Source organism: Bos indicus x Bos taurus, chromosome 18, assembly GCF_003369695.1.
Source record: "Bos indicus x Bos taurus breed Angus x Brahman F1 hybrid chromosome 18, Bos_hybrid_MaternalHap_v2.0, whole genome shotgun sequence".
NCBI lineage: Eukaryota > Metazoa > Chordata > Mammalia > Artiodactyla > Bovidae > Bos > Bos indicus x Bos taurus.
Genome location: NC_040093.1, coordinates 13208188 through 13227537, shown reverse-complemented (window position 1 = coordinate 13227537; position 19350 = coordinate 13208188). Strand labels below are relative to the sequence as shown.

Below are 19350 nucleotides of genomic sequence, written 5' to 3'. Positions count from 1 at the left end.
AGACTTAACTGCTCAGCTCCACTGCTGAGGGTGTTTGTGGACTGACTCTAGGTGTGGAGTGACCCACCCCCTCTGTTCCTCTCCCCAGCCCAGCCCCAGAACCATGCCGAGAAACAGGAGGTCACATTCAATTTGGATCCTGTACCCGTGGCCCGCTGTGTCTCCGCGGGTGGCCGACCACCTGCCCGGGTCTCCTGGCTCTCACCCTTGGACGGGGAGGCCAAAGAGACCCAGGGGTCGGGGCCCCTGCCTGGCACGGTCACCGTCACTAGCCGCTACACTGTGACACCCTTGAGCGAAGCAGACGGTGTCAAGGTCATCTGCAAAGTGGAACATGAGAGCTTCCAGGAGCCCAAACTGCTGCCAGTGATTCTCTCTGTGCGCTGTGAGTACATCAGGCTGTGACCGCTCCCCCGCCCCAAAACACCGGCCCCTCTAGGGCACCGTCTACACGATCCCGGAGTGTGGTCCACACTGGCACTCTGGATCAAGTTCTGCACTGCCTTCCTGTCCATTGTCTACACTAGCTTCACTAGGCTCTCAATTTATTGCCACAGTCAATGGTACATCAGAATGGGCTTGCAAGGGTCAGTTTTACACATTTCTTCCCAATTCCACGTCCATTAAGTGTTACTGGTAGCTTGAATCAACTGTGGGTAGTATTTATACCAAGAGAATTGACAAACACTGCAAACTAGGGCTATCCCTTTTTTTTTTTAACCAGCATACAGGTGCACCCAGCAATCTCTTCTGGCTTCCATGGACCCCAGTTGACACTGCTCCTTCACTGTCCTATCAACTACTCTGTCTACTCGGTCCAACCCAGTATTGTTTACGCACACACCCCCCCGTTCATACTGTCTGAATTGGCTCCCTGGACACTGTCTATACTGACTCGCCTGGGGTCTCTACACCAACTTCTGCCCCGAATGTGAGCACACTGGCCCCTGTGGACCCTGTCGACATACTGTGCTGCTGTCAATGTTGTTAGTGGCGATGGTGGTGGTGGTTTTGCGGGATCTTAGTTTCCTGACCGCGGACTGAACCCAGAGCCGTGGTGGTGAAAACACCAGGTCCTAACCACTGGACCCCTTCCCATATGTTCTGAGCTCGCTCTTCCCCAAACTGCCTACCCCGACACCCCCCACCCCCATATTCCCCAGAGAGGCTCTCCCGGCACTCTCCCCACGGACTCTGCCAAATAGTTACCTTAGCAGCTTTTCCAACCGCATACCCCAACTCAGCATTTTCTATACTAGCTCCCCAGACAATGCCTTCAGTTAAACTAATTCTCTAATCTGTTCTGGGCATGTCAGAAATGACACACATTATCTCTAGTGGCTCGCTCGGGCGCTGCCTGCACTGAACAATAACTTCCTCAGAATGACCCTCAGGGACGTCCCTGGACGGTCTCTGAGCAGGCACTGTCCCTGGGTCCACCTCCTGCCAGCCCATCCTGTTTCTTTAGGATTCATATCTGTCTACTCACTTGTCACCCCTTCTGGGATTCCCCTGGTCACTGAGCCATTCCCCCCTATTTCCTGCAGACCCCCCCCAGGTCTCCATATCCGGCTATGATGACAACTGGTACATCGGCCGTAGTGAGGCCACCCTGAACTGTAACGTCCGCAGCAAACCAGAGCCCACGGGCTACGACTGGAGCACGTGAGTCCTGTTTGGAGCCAGACTCCTGGGTCTGAGGGAGGAGGGGCTGGGGTCTGGACTCCAGGGTCTGGGGGAGGAGGGGCTGGGGTTTGGACTCCAGGGTCTGGGGGAGGAGGGGCTGGGGGCCTGGACTCCTGGGTCTGAAGGAGGAGGGGCTGGGGGTCTGAACTCCAGGGTCTGAGGGAGGAGGGGCTGGGGGCCTGGAGCCCTGGGTCTGGGGGAGGAGGGGCTGGGGGCCTGGATCCTGGGGCTGGGGAAGAGGGGCTGGGGCCCTGGATCCTAGGGCTGGGGGAGGAGGGGCTGGGGGTGTGGAGCCCTGGGTCTGGGGGAGGAGGGGCTGGGGGCCTGGATCCTGGGTCTGAGGGAGGAGTGGCTGGGGTCTGGACTCCAGGGTCTGGGGGAGGAGGGGCTGGGGGTGTGGAGCCCTGGGTCTGGGGGAGGAGGGGCTGGGGGCCTGGATCCTGGGTCTGAGGGAGGAGCGGCTGGGATCTGGACTCCAGGGTCTGGGGGAGGAGGGGCTGGGGGCCTGGAGCCCTGGGTCTGGGGGAGGAGGGGCTGGGGTCTGGACTCCAGGGTCTGGGGAAGAGAGGCTGGGGGTCTGGATCCTGGGTCTGGGGGAGGAGGGGCTGGGGGTCTGGATCCTGGGTCTGAGGGAGGAGGGGCTGGGGGAGGAGGACTCCTAGGTCTGAGGGAGGAAGGGCTGGGGGAGGAGGACTCCTGGGTCTGAGGGAGGAGGGGCTGGGGGCTGGATCCTGGGTCTGGGGAAGAGGGGCTGGGGGCCCAGACTCCTGTGTCATGAGAAAGGAACACCCGAGGCCTGAAAACGTAAGTCCCCCAGGAGGAGGGAGCTGGCAGTTTGGGGTGTCAAGGAGTAAGTTTCAAGTCTGTGGAGCTTGGCTCTTGAGGGTTGTGTCATCAGGGACCAGATTTGGGCCCCCCGTGGACCATGCTGCCCCTCTCACGTGACCCCCACACCCTCCAGGACTTCCGGTGTCTTCCCAGCCTCAGCAGTGGCCCAGGGCCCCAAGCTGATCGTCCACTCAGTGGACCGGCTGTTCAACACCACCTTCATCTGCACCGTCACCAATGCCGTGGGCACCGGCCAAGCCGAGCAGGTGGTCCTCGTTCGAGGTAAGCGGGTCTTGGGGGTGGTGTGATGACAGGGCCTGCTCCCCGAGTGTTCCTCCCGCTGGGCTCTGGGGCTGCGCTGCGGGGGCTGTGCCGCCGACCTGGGGTGGGCTGCACCCACCTCACCGATGTGGGGCGTGGCTTTTATCCCCCGCCCCAGGTGGAGTCTGGATTGGGGTGACTGGGTAGGTGCTGACAGAGGAGTTAGGAACTTGAGGCCTGAGAAGGATCCTAAGGAAGAGATCCAGGGCAACTGGCCCCGCCTCCAGCCACAGGAATCAGACAGCTCAGTCGTGGGAGGGCAGCTAGACGAGCACTCAGAGACAATAGACTTTTTACAGGGAACGCTGGCTGGTACCAGCCGGAAACCAGTTTGCGTGTGTGTTGGGATGTTTGTGTTCCTGGAGGTGGTATTTTGGGTTTGTTTTGTTTTTTGTTCTTTTGTTGGCCTGCCGCTCAGCTGACGGGATCTTAGTTCCCTGACCAGGGACCAAAACCAGGCCCACGGCAGTGAGAGCGTGGAGTGCCAACCAGTGGACCGCCAGGCAACTCCCTGGAGGTGGTATTTTGGAAACAGTGGCTGGTGTGTCTGGCAGTCAGAAGTGCTCTGAGTCTCCCTGATGGGACCCAAGATACACAGCCAGAGAGGGAAAAAGTGAAAGGAAACGAAGCCCAGGTGCGGGCTGATGGAAATGGGGTTGAAATCACAACTGTAGACTGTGATGCTTACAGGGAGCCAGAGGGCCTTGGTGTGCCCCCCCATCTCAGAAACACCACCAAAGACAAACTCAGAGTCACCCACGTAAAGACAGACACACACACACACTGGAGACAGGTGGAAGCAGGTCCCTTGCTGAGATGATCGTCACACACACACGCACACACACACACATCTAGAAAGACACCCACATGAAACCCCCCCCAAAAAAAGGAAAAATGAAAACGGATCCCTCTTGAGGAATTCCGACACTTGCCAGGGAGATGTGGTATAGCCACTCAGAAACACTGTCACAGACCACACACCCAGAGAGACCCTTGGCCTGCCCTCAGCACGTCTCACACGCTCAGGTCCACAAACACACACCTGGAAGGAGACAGCGCCACACAGACATGCTACAAGAACCTCCAGCAGCAAGGGCGCATGGGGAAACGTCATCACCCAGATGCTGAGAAGGAAACTCGGAGACGTTCTCAAGGGCACGCCCTCGGAAACCCCAGAAATGCCACTGTGGAGCTTCTCTTTCAACAAATCATCCTCTGACAAGTTGTTTGCTGAGGTTTTCTCTTGGCCAGCCATTCTCCTTGATGTTGGGAATACAGCGATGACCCAGTCAGAGTCCTGCCCTCCGAGGCACACCCAGAGGAGGGTCAGCTCCACCCACCCAGCAAGGTGCCCAACTGGAAATACACCCCCTGAACTGTACCCCAGATGCACACCCACCTGAGAAACCGGTCTCTCCACCCACACTGGGCCCGTGGGGGTGGAGCCTGCAGAACCCAGACAGGATCACACTGAAGGGCCATGGGAGAAATACACAGCCACGAAAGCATGGACGCCGCCCCCGAAACAGCCAGAAACCCCAGGAACGTCCGCCGCTGGCAACCCCCAAGGCGAACACACCACCATCAGAGTTCAGCCCTGGACAGGCAGCATTCACCCAGTGAAACACACGTACCCGGGTGGGGTGGGGTGCACACAGAATCACACACCCGTGGAAAGGCTCCCTGCCCCCGCAAAGGTAACCGCAGACCCACAGGCAGTCAAAAGCATCCTAGCAAAGTCACACACCTACAGATGGACACCAACAGATGGGGGGTACTCTCAGCACTCTAGAAATTCAGTCAGAGGTAGTGATGTGTCAACAGATGGCCCTGCCTGGAGAGGAGATTCACTCACAGCTCTTGGCAAAGTCACCGCAGAGGGTCTCAGAGACGGCTCGTGTTCCTCACGTGCACACAGACCCGCACAGGCTGTCACACTCAGTTTGGGGCTCACGCCAGAGAAAACATAAATACACAGGCCATGCCACAGGCTAGACGTTGCTTCAGAAACTTCTGACCCTAAGACAAGAACACGCTCAGCCGGCACCTCCAAAATACTACCTTCAGTAACGCGGACACACGTCCCGACACGCGTAAAAACTGGCCTCCAGACTTCACTGTTGAACAGTCTTTCCCGCCTTCACCCAGGGTGCAGGTGTAGAAATATATCCCCACCAGAAGTTTCACAGGGTATTATTGGCCCTTCACACTTGAGGTGGACTTTTTCTCTTCTGTTTTACTCTTGTTTGTGCTGATTTGACAGCCCGCTAGGTCATGACCCCCACACCACCCCAACTCCAGTTTTGAAAACATCTAGAAACTGTGGCCTGGGTTCCAGCCCCTCCAATGTCCAGAGACATGGGGAGGGGAGGGTCAGGTGTGAGCAGGTCCTTCCCTGTTCTCTCCCAGTCAGGCTCTGCATGCCAGGGTGGGGGAAAGCAGGTATGTGATAAGATGCTGGTTGCATCTGTGGACCCCAGACGCCCCCTCCCTCATCCTCACTCCTCCCCGATTAATGCTCCCCTGCTTCCTTCTCTACCCACCCCCACCCTCCCCCAGACCCGTCCCCTCCCACCAGCTCAGCCTCTGCAGGGAGAAGAAACCCCCGGGACTGCGGGCTTAAGGGGCACCATTTTCCACCCTGGGAATGCTGGGGGTGCTCAGTCTCCTCAGTTCCCTTCTCTCAAGTGCTCAGAGCTTTGGGATCAAACAGCCTCAGGCTCAAACCCATCTCTGCTTCTTTCTGGCTGGATCAGCCACAAGATTCTGTGACCCTGACCTCAGAGTTTCTGAGAGGGAGTGGCAAATTCAGATGCCTACAGGGTCCTGGCGAGTGACAGGGTGGCCAGGTGTGGAACTCTGTTCCCGGAGTCCGCAGCCTCACTCAGCCACAGCCCATCACCAGGTGGAGGAGACGAGGGTGTGATGATGCCAGGTCTGATTTTTTTTTTTTTCTGCTGTAAAAGAAATCTGGAATTTTCAGTGAGATGACCTAGTCCTTTAAATGTTGGGTAGCGAGCTGTTGTTTCCTGTATGCACGTGTGTATGTGTGTGTTGGTTTTTTCTTTTGTCACCGCGTGGTTCCGCAGGTGGGTTCTAAGTTCCCCAACCAGAGATTGAACCTATGCCTCCTACAGTAGGGCTTCCCAGGTGGCTCAGTGGTAAAGAATCCGCCTCCCAATGCAGGAGACGCAGGAGACTTGTCTACCCCTGAGTCAGGAAGATTCCCTGGAGGAGGAAATGGCAGCCCACTCCAGTATTCTTCCCCAGAGAATCCCATGGACAGAGGAGCCTGGCAGGCTGCAGTCCATGGGGTCGCAGAGTCCAAAATATGGCTGAGTGACTGAGCAATCCCTCTGCAGTGGAAGCACGGAGTCTTAACCATTAAACGGCCAGGGAATCCGTAGCAATTTTCATTTTGGTTTTGTGTTTGTTATTTCAGGAGTCTTTTCTTTTTTTTCTATGTTGTTAGCAAAGCACTAGGCAGGTGTAAGGAAATCCATCTGGGGGAGGGCACCCACTGGCGCGGAGGGTGAGCGGGGCTCTCCCTCCTCTCCCCGCCTCCCCGTCCTCTGTCCCACGTGGCGCCACCTCCCCAGTTCCCTGCCCTGCCCTGCTGTGTCCTGTCCCCCCAGCCCCCACCTCCAGATGTCTCCTCTTGACCTCGTGTCTCCCTCTCTCTCTCTCTCTCACCCCTCTTCTCTCTCCTCAGACACCCCCCGGGCCTCGCCTCAAGGCGCAGGCCCAGTGGTGTGGGGGGCTGTGGGGGGGACACTGCTGGTGCTGCTGCTTCTGGCTGGGGGGTCCTTGGCCTTCATCCTGCTGAGGGTGAGGAGAAGGAAGAGCCCCGGAGGAGGAGGAGACGGCGGCACAGGAGGGTCCTACGACCCGAAAACTCAGGTGTTTGGGAATGGGGGTCCCGTCTTCTGGACGCCCGCGGACCCTGGCCCCCTGAGGCCACAGGGCAAGGACGAGGAGGACGAGGAGGACGAGGAGGAGAAGGCAGAGAAAGGCCTCATGTTGCCGCCGCCCCCGGCGCTGGAGGACGACTTGGAGTCCCAGCTGGATGGCTCCCTCATCTCCCGGCGGGCGATTTACGTGTGACCCCCCCACCCCCCACCAGCCCACCCAGGCAGACAGACAGACAGACTGAGACAGACACAGCACTGCGCACACCGGCCAGCCAAGGGCCCCAGGCTGGTTGAACTCATTTGTCCGAAACACACTGGAGTTCAAAGCTACCTCCTGCTTCCTTCCCTGGGATGTAGAGGGCGCTGGAATATCACACACTGGACTTCTGCGTCCTGGGCCACAAGGAGCAGGGGACGGCCCCCCGGGGGGAGGGGGGCGCTGGGGAATGGGGACCCACAGAGCACCACCCCCCACAGAGACTCTTGGTTTGGGCTCCAGCCTGCCGTGGCCCCATGACACTCAGGAGTTAATAAACGCCTTGGAGGAAAATATCCCGGGGTGTCTTGTAATACATCAGACCCCCTCTTTGGGGGGTGGGACAGGGACTGTTAGGTCCCAGCGGGTGGGCACTGGAGAGGGGGAGCGTGGTGGGGGCTAGACTTGGGGAGGCTGGTGGAAGGGAGGACTCTGATCACTTGGGTCCTCGAAGGACACATTGGATGTCCGAGCCGTCTGAGGCCCGGGGAACTGGGCTCTGGGGCTGGCGCTTGGATGTGGGGCTTCCAGGACACCCTTCCCAGGCCGAGTGGCCAGACTGGCAGGAGAACTGAGTTCCTGGGCCCAGCGGGGCTGAGATCCTGGACTCCTGGGCCCTCAGGGGTGGCGAGGGCCTGGGATCTGATCCTCTGGGGGCATCTCAGACCCGACCTCCCCGAGTCTGCTGAGGACATTGGAAGGGAGGACTTTCCACCTGCATTTTCGGGGTGCTAAGAAACCAGGGGAGCCCCACCTAGGGAGGACATCACGTCAGCCTTTCCTACCTTCCTCCTAGTCCCATATCCCCAGGCTGGGCCCAAGGAGGGGCTCTGTATCCTTCTCACTGCCCCCTCTCCCCATTAGAAAATCTTACAAACTCAGGCTGGGGACTGTGGTGGTGGGGGCGAGGAGGGAGGCAAGGTTAAATCCAGTCACCTCCACTCTCCCGAGCCCCACAACCACCCCAGGTGGCCTTCATCTCTGCTCCGGAGGCTGTCCTGGGACTCAGTTAAGGCTGCACCCAAACACCAGCGTGGGGTGAAGCACCCAGGAGAGGCTGGGCGAGTCTGCTTCTGCCACCAGCATAGCCTTCCACTCGCTCTGCGGGGGACACGGCAGTGGCGTGCAGTCAGAAGAGCAACCTTAGGATGAGTAAGTGTGTGGACTGAGCGCAATTACTCTGATATTTCCCCGACGCTCTGAGAAGCCCTCCAGAGGATGCCAGGCTGTGTAACAGGAAGCTGTGGAAATGGGATGGTCCAGGGATCCAGACAGCATTCCCTCGGGCAGCTTTCTCTCCTCCTCTCTGCAGTGGGGTTGATGGAAGGGGGAGGCCTGTGGGCGGGGCCTCGGCACACATGTTATTTCCTCTGGTTGTTTACTGTCTGTACCACCCTGTCCTGTCCTGCCCACCTCCCACCCCAGCTGCCGCCTCCTCCCCCAACGGGAGGGTAGTGCCAGGAGTGCAGGGGCGGGAATGTGGTCCATCTGGCAGACAGTGGGTCCCCAAGTATCCCTGTTGGGCCCCTCCTTATGCATCTAGAAAAACACCAGCTGTGTGCCAGACCCCGTCCCTTGGACGTCACAGTGTGGAAATTGGCAAGTAAACAGGTAATGGCTCCAATAACTATTCAGGAAGTGGGAAGTGTTACAAAGGAGAGGTCCGGGGTTGTGTAAGGGGGAGTCACACTTCTCTCCACCCCTTTTCCTGTGAGCTTGGAGGCCCTCTGATGCTCTGCCCAGGATAACTTCATTCTGTATAATGCATGAGGGATTCTGATCCCAAGCCCAGAATCACGCATGCCCCCGATTTTCTGCCTTTTTGTTCCATTCCTTGTCACCTCTCTTCCCTTAGCACCACACTCTCCCATCAGCTCTCTGCTCTGCTCCCTCCTGTCCCTAAAAACAACCCTAGGCTTCCTCCAGAGGACCTTGGCTCTGGCTGGCTGTTCGCTCTTCCTGGAATGCTCTCATATCCTCATGGCTCGCCCCCTACAGCTACTTCAGGCCTTTGTTCAAATATCTCCCCGTAGGCTCTCTCTGACTTTTGACTACCTTGCTCTGTCACGTAGCACTTCCCTACTATAAGTAAGGTGAATGACTTTGGCATTATGTGGCATTGCCTTTGTATATGAAAGTGAAAGTGAAGTCTCTCCGTCGTGTCCGACTCTTTGTGACCCCATGGACTGTAGCCTACCAGGCTCCTCTGTCCGTGGGATTTTCCAGGCAAGAATACTGGAGTGGGCTGCCATTTCCTTCTCCAGGGGATCTTCCCTACCCAGGGATCGAACCCGGGTCTCCCGCATTGCAGACAGGCACTTTACCATCTGAGCCGCCAGGGAAGTATATATATGCTGCTGCTGCTGCTAAGTCGCTTCAGTCGTGTCCAACTCTGTGTGACCCCATAGACGACAGCCCACCAGGCTCCCCCATCCCTGGGATTCTCCAGGCAAGAACACTGGAGTGGGTTGCCATTTCCTTCTCCAATGCATGAAAGTGAAAAGTGAAAGTGAAGCCGCTCAGTCGTATCCAACTCATAGCGACCCCAGGGACTGCAGCCTACCAGGCTCCTCCATCCATGGGATTTTCCAGGCAAGAATACTGGAGTGGGCTGCCATTTCCTTCTCCAGGGGATCTTCCCTACCCAGGGATCGAACCCAGGTCTCCCGCATTGCAGACAGGCACTTTACCATCTGAGCCACCAGGGAAGTGTATATATATATATAAATAATTGGTTTTTGGGGCTGTCCTGGGTCTTCATTGCAGTGCGCGGACTTCTCACTGTGGTGGCTTCTCGTTGCAGAGCACGGGGCTCTAGGCATGCAGGCTTCAGTAGTTGCTGCTTGGTGGCTCTAGAGCGTGGGCTCAGTAGTTGTGACGCACAGGCTTAGTTGCCCCGCAGGATGTGGAACCTTCCCGGACCAGGGATGGAACCCGTGTCCCTGCCATGGGCAGGTGGATTCTTATCCACTTTGAACGAGGGAAGTCCCCTACGATTACCCTCTATCGTTTGCTGTCACCTGGCACATTAGCTATTATGTCTATTTCTCTACTTGTGGCTTCCCTGCCCGACAAAACATTCGTCCCATGGGACTGGCGCTTTTGCATGTTTTATTCACCATTCTATCACACAACAAATGTTCAATGAGGATTAAGTGAATAAAAAGAATGTCATCTGCCCTTGGGAGAGGTGGTAGGCAGGCAGGTAGTGACTGGAGGGTGGGGTGGGACGGGGAATAAGGCCTTGTGTGGCTTCCTCCTGGAGACTCCCTCACGCTGTCCTCCTCCTTGCAGAGACACCCAACACAGCCGGAGCAGGGGCCACAGGGGGCATCATTGGGGGCATCATCGCTGCCATCATCGCTACTGCTGTGGCCGCCACGGGCATCCTGATCTGCAGGCAGCAGCGGAAGGAGCAGAGGCTGCAGGGGGCAGAGGAGGAGGAGGAGTGAGTGAAGGGTCCTAAGAAGTGGATGGGGAGGGGTCCCAGGACCGGGGTGCACAGGCTGGGGGAGGAGGCTGGGAGAAAGTCGTTGGCAATGGTTGTGATGCTGAAATGGCTCAGCTTCTCTGCACACCAGTGCCGAATCAAATCTCCAACACAGAATTTGGGATGACTGGCAGGCTACTGTCCAGAGGGTCGCAAAGAATCATACACCACTGAATCGACTTAGCACGCACCCAGAAAAGAGTAGGTTTATTGCTTTGCCAGGCAAAGGGGACACAGTGGGCTACTGCCCTCAGAACCCAAGTGTCCTAACTTGGGGAAGATATTGAGAAGTTTTAATAGTAATTATTCAAAGAGGGTGCGATCATCCCATGGACATTCTTCTGATGGGTTGGTGGTGAGGTAAGTAGGAGTCAGCAGCATCAAGCTTCAGGTCGAATTGGTCTGGGGTCTACATGCCTGTGGGCCACTTATCATCATTAATCAGTTGCTTCTCCCACCTGGAGGGGATTTCTTTATCTGCAGAGTAGTTCAAAGATATTGTTGTGTGTGTATCCATTAATAGGGAAACAGGACCTTGGCCCAAGGCTGCTCTTAACTGTTTCTCCCTGGTCTTGCATCTCCTGCCTTCCCTAAGTAACAACTGCTTAAATCTCCCCACTGGCACTCAGGGAAGGTCATGGAGGCTGAATGAAGGGTTTTTCCTATAAACAAAGAAATGGGGGACACAGAAAGGCCTTGTGCCCCAGGACCCCCACAGGACCCTGCACGGTATCAACTCTGAAACAGAGTGGTCCAAAATGACCAGGACTTAAATGGGGTGGAGAGGAGGGTTTATTTCCTAGAAATCATGGCCATGAAAACTCTGCTCTGTGATGTCATCAGAGTCCAGGTTCCTGCTATCTTGTTCTGCCTTCCCTTCATTCACATTCCAAGATGGCTCCCTTCTCTCTTATCATTGTCTATGTACAGGACAACCAGACGTGGCCATCCTGGCCTCAAGGACCACCCTGCCTGCCAGTGGGAAGGGGAAATGGAAATAGAGGGCAGTCTTGTAAGGGAACCATCACATTCTCTCATTTCCCATTGGCCAGGGTCTAGTCACACGGCTGCCCTAGCTGCAGAGGAAGCTGGGAAATGTAGTCTTTATTCTGGGTGGCCACATGCCCAGTCAAAATCCGTATTACTGTGAAAAAAGAGGAATATTGGGGATATGAGGGGAAACTAGCTCCACTTCTCTCTGTAGAACACTTGTTATGAGAGGCATCCTGACATCTCTACAGCATCTTGTGGAGACTTGATAAGAGGCATCGTACTTGTGATCTCAATGAAGCCTCATATCCATTCATCCATTTGTTCATTCAGTAGGTAATTCAGAAAGTATCCCCGTGGGGCAAGGCCCTTAAATTTAGGGACACAATGATGAGACAGAACACTTAAAAGATGTCCAAAAAAGGGCTTCTCTGGTGGTCCAGTAGTTAAGAATCCACCCGCCCATGCAGGGGACATGGATTTGATCCCTTGTCCCACAGGACCCCACATGCTACAGAGTAACCAGTCCTTTGCATCACACATACTGAGCCCGTGCGCCTAGAGCCTGTGTTCTGCAACAAGAGAAGCCCATACACCTTAGGGGAGACTCAGCACAGCCAAATAAACAAATAAGCCTTTTAAAAAAAGTCCAAAAAATAATAAATTTAAAGTGTAAATAAAAGATATCCACACACATCAACATATCGTATCAAGGAAACCTAGATTATCAGACAGAGCTAAGGATACACATCTTCTCAAAGAGGAAGGTTTTCAGGTTCAGAGAGCTGAAATCACTTGCTGAAATTTGTTCAGCAAGAAAGTTTTGGGGGCAAAATGCTTCTGATATAATGTGACCCAGTGTGTGTGAGGGGAGCACTTGTTAAAAATGCACCTTCCTGGGCTTACCCCAAACCTACTAAATCAGCACTTTCACAAGAAGGGCTTGGAGTCTATAGTATAACAAGCTCCCTAAGATGCACATGGAAGTTTGTGAACCAGTCTGAATCATCTAGTCAATGCAAACCAACAACCTGCTGATGTTCTCATCTTCTAAGCCTGTGAGACCCAGTGGTGTCTGAGATGGTGCTGGCCTTGAGCTCCTGGGGTTCACAGTCTGGAGAAGACAGATCCATCCCCAGACAACGACAGTCCAGGATGGCTAGGAATGGGCCAGGGAAGCTGAAGGAGCTGAGCGCGGCTACAGAGAGCACCTGACTCAGCCTAAAAGATCAGGGAGGGCTTCCTGGAGGCAGGGACATCTGAGCTGGGGATTGAAGGTGTAGTGAGCACCCGCCATTATTATATATACAGGATACTCTGGTCTGTGGGTGTGCAGAATGAAGGAATTTAATATAGTTTGGGCGACAGGAAAGCATTTCACTCATTCTTTTCATTCTCTTTTTAAAATTATTTCTTTGGCTGTGCTGGGTCTTCACTGCTGTGCCCCGGCTTTCTGCAGTCACAGTGAGCAGAGGCTACTCTTGGCTATGGTGCACAGGCTCCTCACTGTGGTGCCTTCTATTGCTGCAGAGCACAGGCTCTAGGTGCACTGGCTTCAGCAGTTGTGGCCCATGGGTTTATTTGGCTCACGGCGCATAGGGTCTTAGTTCCCAGACCAGGGATCGAACCTGTGTCCCCTGCAGTAGCAGGCAAATTCTTAATCACTGGACCACCATGGAAGTTCTCATTCTGTCTTTCTCCAAATATGTCCTGATACTCCTCATCATGGGTTCTGGGAACACAGCACAAATCTCATTTTTCTCCCCTCACACTGTTCGCCGCGGGATACAATTGTTGAATGAGATCAGAAGTGATATTTCAAATACAAACTCAGTATGTGCCCCATTAGAGACGCATAGCTAGCTATGATCCTATAACAGGAACTCTGGCTCCTCCTGGAGAGTCAGGAGAACTTCCTGGAAGAAGAGAAATTCATGGAATGAGTAGGAGACAGCAGGGGAAGGGGAGGTGGGTGGTGGAAAAGGGAGATCAGGTAGAGGAAAGAGATGTGCAGTGGCTCTGGAATAGAGGGCTTCTCAGGGCTTAGCCTCCACCTGACTTACCTCCTACCCCACAGACTGGAGGGACCTCCCTCATACAAGCCACCGACCCCAAAGGCAAAGCTGGAGGAACCAGAGATGGTAAGCACTTTCCCTGGAGCCCAGGCTGCCCCCACCTCCCCACCCACCTTCCCCCACTGAGGCCAGGGCTGGAATTGGGAACTTGGGGGAAGAGGCTGTCAGGGTAGGGGGGTGGTCCTGACTTGTCCCTCTCTCTCCCATCGAAGCCCTCCCAGCTCTTCACCCTGGGGGCCTCGGAGCACAGCCCACTCAAGACCCCCTACTTTGATGCTGGTGTCTCATGTGCCGAGCAGGTAGGAACTCAGGAAAGGTCAAGGGTGGACTTGGGATCTGAGTTTAAGGGCCTCCTTACATAAGAGGAGGCTTCCCAGGTGGTGCTAGTGGTAAAGAATCTGCCTGCCAATACACGAGACGCAGGTCACTGGGTGGGTAAGACCCCTAGAGTAGGAAATGGCAACTCACTCCAGTATTCTTGCCTGGAGAATCCCATGGACAGAGGAACCTGGCAGACTACAGCCCACGGAGTCCCACAGAGTTAGACATGACTGAGCACTCATACAGAATCTTACATAACAGATCAAGGATTTCAAGGTTACAACTCAGGTTCAGGGCTGTATCTCTGGTCAGAGCTTAGAGGACTGAGATGTATTTAGGATTCAGTGAGGATGGTCATGGTTTTGAAAGTCCAAGGACAAGGGATGAGAGTTAAAATCACTCTATCAAAGAGGACCAGTTGAGTATCTCCATTTGCTGGGTACTGTGCCTGGAGCTGGGACAAGTCACTCCCCTCAGTGGCCTCCTAGAGATCAGGGGCTGGATGTTGAGTTTGAAAACAAGTCGAGTTTCAAGGGTAGAGCTTAAGTTTAGGTCAAGATTGAATTCAAAGGCTCATGGGGAAAGACCAGGGTTTCAACGATCAAAAGAAAAGGAAAAGCTTAGGATCAACGGGGTAGGGTCCACGCTCTGGGCTTTGAGTTAAGAACCACCTACATGATTATCCCAATATCAACCCAGGGAACAGGGGGTGACATAGGGTGAGGTCTGGTCTGGTTGGCATGGGGAGATGGTGGTCAGGAGTTGAGGGTCATGGAGCAAACTGGGATTCTGTGTCATGCTCAAGAGGTAACCTTGGGCTCATTCCCTCCCCATTCCCAGGAAATGCCTCGATACCATGAGCTTCCCACCTTGGAAGAGCGGTCAGGGCCCCTGATCCTTGGGGCCACAAGCCTGGGGTCCCCCATCCTGGTGCCCCCAGGGCCACCTGCTGTGGAGAGAGTCTCCCTGGATCTAGAGGACGAGGAGGAGGAGGAAGACTATATGGACAAGATCAACCCCATCTACGATGCCCTGTCCTACTCCGGCCCCCCTGAGTCCTACCAGGGCAAAGGCTTTGTCATGTCCCGGGCCATGTATGTGTGAGCCACCGTGGCCTTGCCCTTTCACCTCTCATTTTTTTATATCTTAACTTTCGTCAGGGACCTAGGGTCCCTGACCTCGGGCCCAGCCACTGTCAGTCAGCACACATGCGTCTCATCTTTGACTTCTATTTTGGTGGCTCCACTGTGACCTCTAATCAATGATCTCTGATTCAGAGAAATTGGCCATGACAATGGAAACCTGATAACCTTAGGAGGGGCTAGAGAAGGTAGGTTTCTGCACAAACTCTTACCCAAGGATTCACCAGACATAGATTATACCTCTCACGACGCACCATCTCCAGACTCCTCCCAAATCCCAAAGAAGACCCCAGACCTGATTTTTCCTCAGGCAGTTAACTCCTACTAGATATGCTGGGGTGGGTGTTGGGGACATCCTGCTGCTCAGACCTGAGCCCTCCAGGCAGCAGAGCCTCTGTCACCCATTCCCCACCCTGTCCCCTAAAGGTGGAGGGAGGGGATTCCCCAGCCCAAAGAGGAACTTCCCCATCTCCTCCCTCCTGCAGGCAGGAGTCTCAGGGTACTGACCCTTCTTCCCTGTGCCCCCAGTACCCCAATTCCTGTCTCCAGAGAATTAAGACCCAGCTCAGGGCTACATGGGGTGAGCCTCATGCAGAGTGTGCCTTGCTGATGCCAACCTTGGAAGAAGAATTTGCTGTTACTTTGAAGACTACAGAGTCCTTTTACTCCTGCCCAGTGGGATTGGACCCAAACATCTCCCTGGGGGTTGGGGGGAGAGTGGATCACCTGGGTTAGGGATAGGGGATGTGGCTGTTAATATAGCATTTCCTACAAAATATGAGTTTGTACTTACCAGATCTCAACTGGTGTTTTCTGTGCGCTGTTTAGGGGATAGGGGTGGAACATAATGGGTAATGAATGGGCAGCAGGGCAGGGTCCAGGGCTTGAGGGAATCAGTAGACTAGAAGTTAAGATAGGTTACAAACAAAAAGAAAAGGACCAAAGATATGAAAAAGATAAGTGAGGGGATAATGAGCAAAAATGCATAAGCCATGGTTAATGGAAGGAGCGGGAGGAGTCCAGGGCATAAGGAAAAATAATCTACAACAGCAGTATAATGGGTAATGGGCAGAAATAAACAGAACAAAGTAGAAATAGCAGTAACTAAGTACAAGGGGCAGGGGTGTAATGATTAAGAGTAGGCCAAAGGCAAAATTATGAATAATGTTTTGATAGGAGCTCAGGGCATGATGGGCAATAGATCTCAATGAATGAGCCAGGGGTCGGTCAGTTCAGTTCAGTTGCTCAGTCGTGTCCGACTATTTGCGACCCCATGAATCGCAGCACACCAGGCCTCCCTGTCCATCACCAACTCCCAGAGTTTACCCAAATTCATGTCCATCGAGTCAGTGGTGCCATCCAGCCATCTCATCCTCCGTCATCCCCTTCTCCTCCTGCCCCCAATCCCTCTCAGCATCAGTCTTTTTCAATGAGTCAACTCTTCGCATGAGGTGGCCAAAGTATTGGAGTTTCAGCTTTAGCATCAGTCCTTCCAATGAACACCCAGGACTGATCTCCTTTAGAATGGACTGGTTGGACCTCCTCGAAGACCAAGGGACTCTCAAGAGTCTTCTCCAACACCACAGTTCAAAAGCATCAATTCTTTGGCGCTCAGCTTTCTTCACAGTCCAACTCTCACATCCATACATGACCACTGGAAAAACCATAGCCTTGACTAGATGGACCTTTGTTGGCAAAGTAATGTCTCTGCTTTTGAATATACTATCTAGGTTGGTCATAACTTTCCTTCCAAGGAGTAAGCGTCTTTTAATTTCATGGCTGCAATCACCATCTGCAATGATTTTGGAGCCCAGAAAAATAAAGTCTGACACTGCTTCCACTGTTTCCCCATCTACTTCCCATGAAGTGATGGGACCAGATGCCATGATCTTAGTTTTCTGAATGTTGAGCTTTAAGCCAACCTTTTCACTCTCCTCTTTCACTTTCATCAAGAGGCTCTTTAGCTCCTCTTCACTTTCTGCCATAAGAGTGGTGTCATCTGCATATCTGAGGTTATTGATATTTCTCCCGGCAATCCTGATTCCAGCTTGTGCCTCTTCCAGCCCAGCGTTTCTCATGATGTACTCTGCATATAAGTTAAATAAGCAGGGTGACAATATACAGCCTTGACGTACTCCTTTTCCTACTGGAAAAGACATGGAACTAGTTTGTTGTTCCATGTCCAGTTCTAACTGTTGCTTCCTGACCTGCATATAGGTTTCTCAAGAGGTAGGTCAGGTGGTCTGGTATTCCCATCTCTTTCAGAATTTTCCACAGTTTATTGTGATTCACATAGTCAACACTGAAATCAGATTGATTGTATTCTTTGCAGCCAAAGATGGAGAAGCTCTATACAGTCAGCGAAAACAAGACTGGGAGCTGACTGTGGCTCAGGTCATGAACTCCTTATTGCCAAATTCAGTCTTAAATTGAAGAAAGTAGGGAAAACCACTAGACCATTCAGGTATGACCTAAATCAAATCCCTTACTATTATGCAGTGGAAGTGAGAAATAGATTTAAGGGACTAGATCTGATAGATAGAGTGCCTGATGAACTATGGATGGAGGTTCATGACATTGTACAAGAGACAGGGATCAAGACCATCCCCATGGAAAAGAAATGCAAAAAAGCAAAATGACTGTCTGGGGAGGCCTTACAAATAGCTGTGAAAAGAAGAGAAGCGAAAAGCAAAGGAGAAAAGGAAAGATATAAGCATCTGAATGCAGAGTTCCAAAGAATAGCAAGGAGAGATAAGAAAGCTTTCCTCAGCAATCAATGCAAAGAAATAGAGGAAAACAACAGAACAGGAAAGACTAGAGATCTCTTCAAGAGAATTAGAGATACCAAGGGAACATTTCATGCAAAGATGGACTCAATAAAGGACAGAAATGGTATGGACCTAACAGAAGCAGAAGATATTAAGAAGAGGTGGCAAGAATACACAGAAGAACTGTACAAAAAAGATCTTCACGACCCAGATAATCAAGATGGTGTGATCACTCACCTAGAGCCAGACATCCTGGAGTGCAAAATCAAGTGGGCCTTAGGAAGCATGACTATGAACAAAGCTAGTGGAGGTGATGGAATTCCAGTTGAGCTATTTCAAATCCTAAAAGATGATGCTGTGAAAGTGCTGCACTCAATATGCCAGCAAATTTGGAAAACTCAGCTGTGGCCACAGGACTGGAAAAGGTCAGTTTTCATTCCAATCCCAAAGAAAAGAAATGCCAAAGAATGCCCAAACTACCACACAATTGCACTCATCTCACACGCTAGTAAAGTAATGCTCAAAATTCTCCAAGCCAGGCTTCAGCAATATGTGAACCGTGAACTTCCAGATGTTCAAGCTGGTTTTAGAAAAGGCAGAGGAACCAGAGATCAAATTGCCAACATCCTCTAGATCATTGAAAAGGCAAGAGAGTTCCAGAAAAACATCTATTTCTGCTTTACTGACTATGCCAAAGCCTTTGACTGTGTGGATCACAATAAACTGGAAAATTCTGAAAGAGCCAGGGGTATTGGAATGAATAAGGGAGAAATAGGGGCCACAGGCAAGTTGAGCAATAGACATAAAGCCTGATGCTCAATTAAGGTACAGCTAGAAGAATGCTGGAGGAATTCCCTGGTGGTCCAGCAGCTAAGACTCTGCAGCTCCCAATGCAGGCGGACAGGGTTCCATCCCTGGGCAGGGAACTAGATTCCGCGTGCTGCAACTAAGAATTCACAGGTCACAACTAAAGATCCCACATGTCTAGCCATGCAGCCAAATATTAATAGATACATACTTTAAAAAAAAAAAAAAAGAATGTGGGAAATGAAAGGGCTAAAGGCGTAAAAGGGCTAAAGGTCGTACGGGCAACTAAGTTGAAATGAATGGAGCGGAAGGCATGATGGGTAATGGGATAGGAATGAATGGGCCAAAGATAGAAGCTTCAGTGACTGAGGCAAGGGTTGGGGGAAAGACACAGAAAGCATGATGGGTAACGAAATGGGTGGGCCTACGGCAACTGTCCCGTTAAATAGGTAAGAGGCATTGTGGGTAACAAGAAGCAGGACAGAGTTCACAAAACGGGTTAGAATTCTCCCCGTGGCACTGTGGGAAGGGCTAGCACTTCCGTCTTTCGGTCTCGGACTAGGTTTCCGACTTCGGACTAGGGGGCCGCCCCTTTGCCGCGGTGCCTGGTGGGACTCGAGGCCTGACCTTGCTGCCTAGCAGCCTCTGCTGCGCAACCCATCTTACTCCGTGTCCCTTGACCCTCGCACGTTAGCCAATGAACACACAAGATGGCTTACGACACCAGGGTCCGACCCACTGTACCTGAAGGAGCC

At 53.2% G+C, this 19350-nt stretch overlaps 1 protein-coding gene across 3 annotated transcripts in view; it reads left to right on the top strand.

The window, feature by feature from the left end:
- Positions 1-15817, top strand: part of NECTIN2 (nectin cell adhesion molecule 2) — a 33204-nt gene extending 17387 nt beyond the window's left edge. The window contains exons 3-9 of one of the 3 annotated variants that reach the window (XM_027515516.1): positions 89-385; positions 1548-1665; positions 2648-2796; positions 10297-10450; positions 13560-13623; positions 13770-13856; positions 14719-15817. In XM_027515516.1, coding sequence (XP_027371317.1) covers positions 89-385; positions 1548-1665; positions 2648-2796; positions 10297-10450; positions 13560-13623; positions 13770-13856; positions 14719-14982 — 1133 coding nt within the window. In that variant the 3' untranslated portion in view covers positions 14983-15817. Of the gene's footprint in view, positions 1-88; positions 386-1547; positions 1666-2647; positions 2797-6547; positions 7299-10296; positions 10451-13559; positions 13624-13769; positions 13857-14718 lie in introns of those variants that run through there. The other 2 variants (XM_027515517.1, XM_027515518.1) reach the window with 2 other exon arrangements.
- Positions 15818-19350: the final 3533 nt, after the last annotated feature.